Below are 11,668 nucleotides of genomic sequence, written 5' to 3'. Positions count from 1 at the left end.
AATTCCTCCCAGTGTGAAGCTGGAATTTCGGGATTTTGGGATGGAAATTTGGGAATTTTGGGATGGAATTTCGGCATTTTGGGATTTGGGATGGAATTTGGGGATTTTGGGCTGGAATTTGGGGATTTTGGGATAGAATTTTGGGATTTTGGGCTGGAATTTGGGCTGGAATTTGGGGATTTGGGATGGAAATTTGGGATTTTGGGCTGGAATTTCAGGATTTTGGGATGGAATTTGAGGATTTTGGGATGGAATTCCTCCCAGTGTGAAGCTGGGATTTTGGGATTTTGGGATTTTGGGATAGAAATTTGGGATTTTGGGCTGGAATTTGGGGATTTTGTGGTTGGAATTTCAGGATTTTGGCCAGGAATTTGGGATTTTGGGATGGAATTTCAGGATTTTGGGATGGAATTTGGGTATTTTGGGACGGAATTGGGGATTTTGGGCTGGAATTTGGAATTTTGGCTGGAATTTTGGGATTTGGGATGGAAATTTTGAATTTTGGGCTGGAATTTGGTATTTTGGGACGGAATTGGGGATTTCGGGATGGAATTTGGGGATTTTGGGATGGAATTTCAGGATTTTTCCCCCCAGACCGGCGGCCCAGGCGGATTCGACCTTGCGGGATTGCTGAACAACCCTGGCTTCATGAGCATGGTAATTCCCACGGGATTTTCCCAAATTTCCCAATTTTCCCAATTATTTTCCCCAATTTTCCCAATTATTTTTGCAATTTTCCCAATTATTTTCATAATTTTCCCAATAATTTCCCCAATTTTCCCAATAATTTCCCCAATTTTCCCAGTTTTGCCAATTATTTTCCCAATTGTTTTCCCAATTATTTCCCCAATTTTCCCAATAATTTCTCCAATTTTCCCAATTTTTTCCCAATTTTCCCAATGATTTTCTCCGATTTTCCCAATTATTTTCCCAATTTTCCCAATGGTTTTCCCAAATTTCCCAATTATTTCCCCAATTTTCCCAATTATTTTCCCAATTTTCCCAATAATTTCCCCAATTTTCCCAATTCTTTTCCCAATTCTTTTCCCAATTCTTTTCCCAATTATTTTCCCAAATTTCTTTTCCCAATTTTTTCCCCAATTATTTCCCCAATTATTTTCCCCAATTTTCCCAATGATTTCCCCCAAATTTCCCAATTATTTCCCCAATTTTCCCAATTCTTTTCCCCAAATTTCCCAATTATTTTCCCAATTCTTTTCCCCAATTTTCCCAATTCTTTTCCCAATTCTTTTCCCAATTCTTTTCCCAATTTTCCCAATTATTTTCCCAATTATTTCCCCAATTTTCCCAATTATTTTCTCAATTATTTTCCCAATTATTTTCCCAATTATTTCCCCAATTTTCCCAATTATTTTCCCAATTATTTTCTCAATTATTTTCCCAATTATTTTCCCAATTCTTTTCCCCAACTTTCCCAATTATTTTCCCAATTTTTTCCCCAAATTTCCCAATTATTTCCCCAATTATTTTCCCAATTATTTTCCCCAATTTTCCCAATTATTTTCCCCAATTTTCCCAATTATTTTCCCAATTATTTTCCCAATTATTTTCCCAATTATTTTCCCAATTATTTTCCCAATTATTTTCCCAATTATTTTCCCCAATTATTTTCCCCAATTTTCCCAATAATTTCCCCAATTTTCCCAATTTTCCCAATGATTTTCCCAATTTTCCCAATAATTTCCCCAATTTTCCCAATTTTCCCAATGATTTTCCCCAATTTTCCCAATTCTTTTCCCAATTCTTTTCCCAATTATTTTCCCAATTATTTTCCCAATTATTTTCCCAATTATTTTCCCAATTATTTTCCCAATTATTTTCCCAATTATTTTCCCAATTCTTTTCCCAATTCTTTTCCCAATTCTTTTCCCAATTCTTTTCCCAATTCTTTTCCCAATTCTTTTCCCAATTATTTTCCCAATTATTTTCCCCAATTATTTTCCCCATTTTCCCAATTATTTTCCCAATTATTTTCCCAATTATTTCCCCAATTTTCCCAATGATTTTCCCAATTTTCCCAATTATTTTCCCAAATTTCCCCCAAATTTCCCCCAGGATTGGGTTTTGTTCTCCTTTGTGTTTTTGGTTTTGATTTCTTTTTGGGTTTTTTTTTTTCCCCATTTTTATCCTTTTTCCTGGATTTCCGAATTTTCCTGCTTTTTGGGGTTGAATGGCAGCAAGTCTGGAGCTGCTGGGATTTAGGGATTTTGGGATAAATGGGATTTTGGGATTTTGGAATGGATGGGATTTTGGGATAGGTGGGATTTTGGGAAAAATGGGATTTTGGGAAAAATGGGATTTTGGGATGGAATTTCTCCCTGTGTGAAGGAGGAATTTTGGGATGGATGGGATTTTGGGATAAATGGGATTTTGGGATGGATGGGATTTTGGGATAAATTGGGATTTTGGGAAAAATGGGATTTTGGGATGGACTTTCTCCTTGTGTGAAGGAGGAATTTTGGGATAAATTGGGATTTTGGGATAAATAGGATTTTGGGATAAATGGGATTTTGGGGAATGAATTCCTCCCTGTGCAAGAGTGGGATTTTAGGATTTTGGGATGGAATTTCAGGATAAATGGGATTTTGGGATAAATGGGATTTTGGGATGGAATTCCTCCCTGTGTGAAGGAGAAATTTTGGGATAAATGGAATTTTGGGATAGATGGGATATTGGGATGGATGGGATTTTGGGAAAAATGGGATTCTGGGATGGAATTTCTCCCTGTGTGAAGGAGGAATTTTGGGATGGATGGGATTTTGGGATAAATTGGGATTCTGGGATGGATGGGATTCCTCCCTGTGTGAGAATGTGATTTTGGGATGGATGGGATTTTGGGAAAAATGGGATTTTGGGATGGAATTTCTCCCTGTGTGAAGGAGGAATTTTGGGATGGATGGGATTTTGGGATAAATTGGGATTTTGGGATAAATTGGGATTTTGGGATAAATGGGATTTCGGGATGGAATTCCTCCCTGTGCAAGAGTGGGATTTCGGGATTTTGGGATTTTGGGATGGAATTTCAGGATAAATCGGATTTTGGGATGGATGGGATTTTTGGGATGGAATTCCTTCCTGAGTAAAGGAGGAATTTCGAGATAGATGGGATTTTGGGATAAAGTGGAATTTCAGGATGGATGGGATTTTGGGATTTTGGGATGGATGGAATTTTGGGATAGATGGGATTTTGGGATAGATGGGATTTTGGGATGGATGGGATTTTGGGATAGTTGGGATTTTGAGATGGAGTTTCTCTCTGTGTGAAGGAGGAATTCTGGGATGGATGGGATTTTGGGATAAATGGAATTTTGGGATGGATGGAATTCCTCCCTGTGCAAGAGTGGGATTTGGGGATATATGGGATTTTGGGATGGAATTCCTCTCTGTGTGAAGGAGGAATTTTGGGATGGATGGGATTTTGGGATAAATGGAATTTTGGGGTAGATGGGATTTCGGCATAGATGGGATATTGGGATGGATGGGATTTTGGGAAAAATGGGATTTTGGGATGGATGGGATTCCTCCCTGTGCAAGGGTGGGATTTCGGCATAGATGGGATTTTGGGATAGATGGGATTTTTGGGATGGAATTCCTACTTGTTTGAGGGTGGAACTTTGGGATGGATGGGATTTTGGCATAGATGGGATTGTGAGAAAAATGGGATTTTGGGATGGATGGAATTCCCATCCATCCCAAAATTCCACCCTTGCACAGAGAGGATTTTGGGATGGGTGGAATTCTGGCTTAGATGGATTTGGTTAGTTGGGATTTCAGCATAGATGGGATTTTGGTTAGTTGGGATTTTGGGATAGATGGAATTTCGGGATTTCGGAATTTCAGGATGCATGGAATTCTGGGATAGATGGATTTGGTTAGTTGGGATTTTGGGATGGATGGGATTTTGTGATTTTGGGATTTTGGAATTTCAGGATGGATGGAATTCTGGGATGGATGATTTTGGGATAGTTGGGATTTCGGGGCGGATGGGATTTTGGGATGGAGTTCCTCGTGTGAAGGAGGAATTTTGGGATGGATAGAATTTTGGGATAAATGGAATTTTGGGATAGTTGGGATTTTGGTTAGTTGGAATTTCAGGATATATGGAATTTTGGGATTTTGGGATTTTGGGATTTCAGGGTGGATGGAATTTTGGGATGGATGGAATTTTGGGATAGTTGGGATTTTGGGATGGATGGGATTTTGGGACTTTGGAATTTTGGGATAGATGGGATTCTGGGATAAATGGGATTTCGGGATTTTGGGATGGAATTCCTCCCTGTGTGAAGGAGGACTTTTGGGATGGATGGAATTTCGGGATAGATGGGATTTTGGGATTGATGGGATTTTGGTTAGTTGGGATTTTGGGATGGATTGAATTTCGGGATGGATGGCTTTGGTTAGTTGGGATTTTGGGATGGATGGGATTTTGGGATAAATGGAATTTTGGTTAGTTGGAATTTCGGGATTTTGGAATTTCGGTTAGTTGGAATTTTGGGATAGATGGGATTTTGGGATTTCGGGATTTCGGGATTTTGGAATTTCGGGATTTCGGAATTCTGGCTCACCTGGGATGTTCCAATTCCCCACAGGCATCCAACCTCATGAACAACCCCCAAGTCCAGCAGCTGTGAGTCTCTTCCTGCTTCATTCCCTCCTGGAATTCTCCTTGGGAAAAACGGGAATTCGGGCTGGGAATGGGAATTCGGGCTGGGAATGGGAATTTGGGGAGGTTTGGGGATTTTTGTAATAAATCGTTTTTAATAAAATTATCCCAGAGGGAGGTGGGTTGGAGCACAGCCCTGGAATTGGCTTTGCTGCTCAGCTTTTTGGGAATTTTGGGGATTTTTTGGGATTTTTGGGATTTTTAGGGATTTTCGGGGATTTTCGGGATTTTTCAGGATTTTTAGGGGTTTTTTTAATTTTATTGATTTTTCGGAATTTTTCAGGATTTTTAGGGGTTTTTTTATTTTATTGATTTTTCGGAATTTTTCAGGATTTTTCAGGATGTTTAGGGATTTTCAGGATTTTTTTTTTTTAGGGAGTTTTTCAGGATTTTTTGGGATTTTTCAGGAATTTTAGGGATTTTTTTTGATTTTTCAGGATGTTTAGGGATTAGCGGGATTTTTCGGGATTTTAGGGATTTTTAGGGATTTTAGGGATTTTTGGGATTTTTCAGGATTTTTAGGGATTTTAAGTATTTTGGGGATTTTTCAGGATTTTAGGGATTTTTAGGGGTTTTTAGGGGTTTTTTTCAGGATTTTTCAGGATTTTTTTTTTTTTTAGAGATTTTTTTTTTATTTTTCCAGGATTTTTCGGGATTTTCGGGGTTTTTAGGGGTTTTTTCCAGGATTTTTCGGAATTTTTTGGATTTTTCAGGATTTTTCAGGGATTTTAGGGATTTTTTTGGATTTTTCGGGATTGTCAGGATTTTTCAGGATTTTTAGGGATTTTATGGATTTTTCAGGATTTTTCAGGGATTTTAGGGATTTTAGGGATTTTTTTGGATTTTTTGGGATTTTTCAGGGATTTTAGGGTTTTTCCAGAATTTTAGGGTTTTCCCGGAATCTTAGGGGTTTTAATGATTTTAATGATTTTAGGGATTTTTGGGATTTTTGGGATTTCTAGGGATTTTTAGGGGGTTTTTTCCGGGACTTTTTCAGGATTTTTAGGGTTTTTTGGGGGGATTTTTTGGGATTTTTTTTGGATTTTAAGGATTTTTGGGATTTTCGGGATTTCTAGGGGTTTTTGGGGATTTTTAGGGGGTTTTTTTGGGGATTTTTCAGGATTTTGTGGTTTTTGGTTTTCAGGATTTTCCGGGATTTTCGGGATTTTTTGGGATTTTTTTTATTTTCAGGATTTTTGGGATTTTCGGGATTTCTAGGGGTTTTTAGGGATTTTAAGGGGATTTTTTTCGGGATTTTTTCAGGATTTTTAGGGGTTTTTTTTTGGGATTTTTTCAGGATTTTTAGGGTTTTTTGGGGGCATTTTTCGGGATTTTTTGGGATTTTAAGGATTTTTGGGATTTTCGGGATTTCTAGGGATTTTTAGGGTTTTTTTTTGGGATTTTTTCAGGATTTTTATGGTTTTTTTGGGGGGATTTTTCAGGATCTTTTGGGATTTTATTTTATTTTTCGGGATTTTGGGATTTCCAGGATTTTCAGGATATTTTCTGTCCCTCAGGATGTCAGGGATGATCTCCGGAGGTCACAACGCCATGGGGGCAGCAGGGAGCAGCCCTGCCACCAACGACCTGGCCAGCCTGATCCAGGCGTGAGTCAGGGGACAGCCAGGGGACAGAGGGGACAGCGGGGACAGGGTGGGGTCAGAGAGGGGACAGAGAGGGGACAGAGAGGGGACAGTTATTGAGACAGTGTGGGGACAGCGGGGACAGCAGGGACAGTGTGGGACAGCGGGGTCAGAGAGGGGACAGTCCTTGGGGACAGCGTGGGGACAGCATGGGGACAGCAGGGATAGAGAGGGGACAGTTCTGGGGACAGTTCTGGGGACAGTTCTGGGGACAGGGTGGGGACAGAGAGGGGACAGGGTGGGGACAGCGGGGACAGTTATTGAGACAGTGTGGGGACAGTGACGGGTCAGAGTGGGGACAGAGAGGGACAGAGAGGGGACAGCATGGGGACAGAGAGGGGACAGTGTGAGACAGTGTGGGGACAGTGAGGGGACAGAGGGGACAGGGAGGGACAGAGAGGGGACAGCATGGGGTCAGAGAGGGGACAGTGGGGACAGTGTGGGGGCAGTCCTGGGGACAGTGTGGGCACAGTTATGGGGACAGAGAGGGGACATTGTGGGGACAGAGAGGGGACAGCAGGGACAGTGTGGGACAGAGGGGACAGGAGGGACAGGGAGGGGACAGGGTGGGGACAGAGAGGGGACAGAGACACTATGGGGACAGTCCTGGATCCAGGGGGACGGTCCCTGGGGACAGTGTGGGGACAGCATGGGGACAGCAGGGATAGAGAGGGAACAGTTCTGGGGACAGGGTGGGGACAGAGAGGGGACAGTGTGGGACAGGGAGGGGACAGAGGGGACAGGGTGGGGATAATCCTTAGGGACAGTATGGGGACAGTCCTGGATCCAGGGGGACAATCCTGGGAACAGTGAGGGAACAGTTAGGGGGACAGGGAGGGGACAGCAGGGATGGAGAGGGGACAGAGACACTATGGGGACAGTCCTGGATCCAGGGGGACAGTCCTTGGGGACAGTGTGGGGACAGCATGGGGACAGCAGGGATAGAGAGGGGACAGTTCTGGGGACAGTGTGAGGACAATTATGGGGACAGCGTGGGGATAACCCTTGGGGACCGTATGGGGCACTATGGGGACAGTGTGGGGACAGAGAGGGGACAGTGTGGGGACAGAGAGGGGACAGTGTGGGGTCAGTATGGGGACAATGCTTGGGACAGTATGGGGACAGCGTGGGGACAATCCTGGCAACAGTATGGGGACAGTCCTTGGGGATAGGGTGGGGACAGCGTGGGGACAGCATGGTGACAGCCCTGGGGACAGTGTTGGGACTGATGGGGACAGTGTGGGGACAGTCTGGGGACACTATGGGGATAGTGTGGGGACAGTCCTGGATCCAGGGGGACAATCCTGGGAACACTGTGGGGACAATCCTGGGGACAGTCCTTGGGGGCAGTGTGGGGACACTATGGGAACAGCAAGGACAGTGTGGGGGCAGTTCTGGGGACAGCATGGGGACAGTCCTTGGGGACAGTGTGGGACACTGTGGGGACAGTCCTGGATCCAGGGAGACAGTCCTTGGGACAGTTCTGGGGACAATGCTTGGGGACAATGCTTGGGGACAATCCTGGATGCATGGCTGGGACTGTCCCAGGATGGGGACGTTGTGGCTCTCAGGTGACACTGGGCCCTGTGGGAGCAGAGCTGTGACATTGCCATGTGGATTGTCCCCAGCTCTGGGGGGGGACAGCTCTGGCTGTCCCCAGAGTCCCCAGTGTCCCCTGTGTCCCCTGTCCCGTGTCACCAGTGTTCCTTGTCCCCTGCGCTGTCCTCTGTGTCACCAGTGTCCCCTGGTCAGCATCTCCTGTGTCACCAGTGTCCCCATGCAGTGTCAGCAGTGTCACCTGTCCTGTGTCACCAGTGTCCCCTGTGTCTCTGTCACCAGTGTCCCCTGCCCTGTGTCACTGCTGTCCCCTGTGTCACTGCTGTCCCCTGTGTCACTGCTGTCCCCTGTGTCACCAGTGTCCCCGTGTGACACTGTCCCTGTGTCCTTGGTGTCCCTGTGGCTGTTCCGGTGTGACGCTGTCCCTGTGCTGTCCCCAGTGTCCCCTGTCCCTATGTCCTGTGTCCCCATGGCTGTCCTGTCCCCAGTGTCACACTGTCCCCATGGCTGCTCCCTGTCCCCAGTGTCCCCATGTCCATCCCCTGTGTCGCCTGTGTCACCTTGTCCCCAGTGTCACCTTGCCTGTCCCTGGTGTCACAGTGTCCTCTGTCCCCGTGGCTGTCCCCAGTGTCTCACTGTCTGCTGTCCCTGGTGTCACTCTGTCCCCACGCTGTCCCCGCTGTCCCCTGTTCCCATGGCTGTCCCCTGTCCCCAGTGTCACCCTGTCCCTGCTGTCCCTGTCCCCGGTGTCCCCCTGTCCCCGGTGTCACACTGTCCCCATGGCTGTCCCCTGTCCCCATGGCTGTCCCTGTCCCCATTGTCACACTGTCCCCATGTCCCCACAGTGTCCCCCCAGAGGTCAGCAGTTCGCTCAGCAGATGCAGCAGCAGAACCCCGAGCTGATCCCCAGTGTCCCCAATGTCCCCAATGTCCCCAGTGTCCCCAATGTCACTGTCCCTGTCCCCCAGAGGTCAGCAGTTCGCGCAGCAGATGCAGCAGCAGAACCCCGAGCTGATCCCCTGTCCCTGTCCCCAATGTCCCCATTGCAGAGGTCAGCAGTTCGCCCAGCAGATGCAGCAGCAGAACCCTGAGCTGATCGAGCAGCTCCGCAGTCAGATCCGCAGCAGAACCCTGAGCTGTCCCTGGTGTCACACTGTCCCCAATGTCCCCAATGTCCCCAATGTCCCCAATGATGTCCCCAATGTCCCCATTGCAGAGGTCAGCAGTTTGCTCAGCAGATGCAGCAGCAGAACCCCGAGCTGATCGAGCAGCTCCGCAGTCAGATCCGCAGCAGGACGCCGAGCTGTCCCTGTGTCACACTGTCCCCAATGTCCCCAATGATGTCCCCAATGTCCCCAATGTCCCCAATGTCCCCACAGAGGTCAGCAGTTTGCCCAGCAGATGCAGCAGCAGAACCCCGAGCTGATCGAGCAGCTCCGCAGTCAGATCCGCAGCAGAACGCCGAGCTGATCCCCAATGTCCCCAATGTCCCCACTGTCCCCAATGTCCCCAATGTCCCCAGTGTCCCCAATGTCCCCAATGTCCCCAATGTCACTGTCACTGTCCCCACAGAGGTCAGCAGTTTGCTCAGCAGATGCAGCAGCAGAACCCCGAGCTGATCGAGCAGCTCCGCAGTCAGATCCGCAGCAGGACGCCGAGCTGATCCCCAATGTCCCCAATGTCCCCAATGTCCCCAATGTCCCCAATGTCACTGTCCCTGTCCCTGCAGGGGTCAGCAGTTTGCGCAGCAGATGCAGCAGCAGAACCCCGAGCTGATCGAGCAGCTCCGCAGTCAGATCCGCAGCAGGACGCCGAGCGCCAGCAACGAGGAGCAGCAGGAGTGACGGTGAGCCTTGAATTCCATCCCAGAGTGAGCAAACGAATTAATAAAGAAATCTGGAATTTTAAAAAAATTTTTGGAAATTTTTTTGAATTTTTTTTGTAATTTTTTTGAATTTTTTTGAATTTTTTTTTTAATTTTTTAGAATTTTTTTTAATTTTTTTGGTCATTTTTTGACATTTTTTGAATTTTTTAAAAATTTTTTGAAATTTTATTGTTGAATTTTTTTCATTTTTAAAATTTTTTGGTAATTTTTTTGGTAATTTTTTTGTAATTTTTTTTGTAATTATTTTTGTAATTTTTGGGGGGTTTTTGTAATTTTTTGGTAATTTTTTGTAATTTTTTTGATAATTTTGGACATTTTTTGAAATTTTTTTGAATTTTTTGAAATTTTATTGTTGAATTTTTTTCATTTTTTAAATTTTTTTTGGCATTTTTTTTGAATTTTTTTAATTATTTTTGGTAATTTTTTGGTAATTTTTGGTAATTTTTTGGGACATTTTTGAATTTTTTTTCAAATTTTTTTAAATTTTATTGTTTAATTTTTTAAATTTTTTTAAAAATTTTTTTTGTAATTTTTGTAATTATGTTTCGTAATTTTTGTAATTTTTTTGGTAATTTTTTTGTAATTTTTTTGTAATTTTGGGGGGTTTTTTGTAATTTTTTTGTAATTTTTTGGTAATTTTGGGTAATTTTTTGGTAATTTTTGGACATTTTTTGAAATTCTTTTGAAATTTTTTAAATTTTATTGTTTAATTTTTTTGATTTTTAAAAATTTTTTGTAAATTTTTTTGTAATTTTTTTGGTGATTTTTTTTGGTAATTTTTTTGGTAATTTTTTTTGTAATTTTTGGGGGTTTTTTTGTAATTTTCTGTGTAATTTTTTTGTAATTTCTTGGTAATTTTTGGACATTATTTGAATTTTTTTTTGAAATTTTGTTTAAATTTTATTGTTTAATTTTTTTGATTTTTTAAAAATTTTTTTGTAATTTTTTTGTAATGTAATTTTTGGTAATTTTTTTGGTAATTTTTTGACATTTTTTGATTTTTTAAAAATTTTTGAATTTTTTTATATTTAAAAAAAAATTTTTTTTTTTTTGAAAGTTTTTTGACATCTTTTTGAATTCTTTTAGGTTTTTTTAAATTTTTAAAATTTCTTTGAAATTTTTGGGACATTTTTTGAATTTTTTTTATTTTTAAAGGTTTTTTGAAATTTTTTTACTTCTTTTGAATATTTTTAAATTATTTAAAATTTTTTAAAATTTTGAAATTTTCTTTTGAAATTTTTTTGAATTTTTTGAATATTTTAAATTTTTTTTTAAATTTTAAAAATGTTTAAATTTTCTTTCAAATGTTTTTGACTTTTTTGAATATTTTCAAATTTTTTTTAATTTTTAAAAATTTAAAAATTTTTTTCGAAATGTTTTTGAATTTTTTTGAATTTTTTTGAATTTTTTTTTTTTTTTAAGATTTTTAAGATGTCATTAAAAGTGCAAAATGCCGAAATTTTATCCTTTTTTTTTTTTCCTAAATATTCAAAATGCAAAATGGTCTAATGGTTAAAATTTGTTTAAAAAATTATTCCAATTTTTTTTTTTTTGGTAAATATTAAAAGTGCTAAATGGTTAAATTTTTAATAAAGTTAAGAATTATTACAAATGCTAAATGGTCAAACTTTGAATAAATTTTTTAAAAATTTTATTGAAAATACAAAAAGGTAAAACTTCATTAAAAGAAATATTGAAAAAATGCTAAATGGTCAAAATATTAAATTTTTTAAGTTTTTTTTAATTTTTTTTTCATTTTTACATTAAATTTAATTAAAATTTAATCGAATAAAACGTTAAATTTCAATTTAAATTCTATTTCAATTTTATTAAATTCAAATTCAATTTAAACTTTTTAAATTTCATAAAATTTTACGTAAAAAATGTCATTTTTAAAA

At 41.2% G+C, this 11,668-nt stretch overlaps 1 protein-coding gene across 1 annotated transcript; it reads left to right on the top strand.

Annotated features, from left to right (window-relative positions):
• The first annotated feature begins 541 nt into the window (after positions 1-541).
• On the top strand, positions 542-9,729 carry LOC146426174 (small glutamine-rich tetratricopeptide repeat-containing protein alpha-like). Its single transcript, XM_085040480.1, has 4 exons — positions 542-657; positions 4,611-4,648; positions 6,202-6,291; positions 9,614-9,729. The coding sequence occupies exons 1-4, from the start codon at positions 547-549 to the stop codon at positions 9,726-9,728; spliced, it is 354 nt and encodes a 117-aa protein (XP_084896606.1). The 5' UTR covers positions 542-546; the 3' UTR covers position 9,729.
• Positions 9,730-11,668: the final 1,939 nt, after the last annotated feature.

The sequence above is a fragment of the Lichenostomus cassidix genome, chromosome 28 (genome assembly GCF_008360975.1).
Source record: "Lichenostomus cassidix isolate B80296 chromosome 28, HeHo_3.0, whole genome shotgun sequence".
Classification (NCBI taxonomy): Eukaryota; Metazoa; Chordata; class Aves; order Passeriformes; family Meliphagidae; genus Lichenostomus; species Lichenostomus cassidix.
Note: the sequence above shows the minus strand (reverse complement) of the source record. Positions and strands in the feature narration are given on the sequence as shown.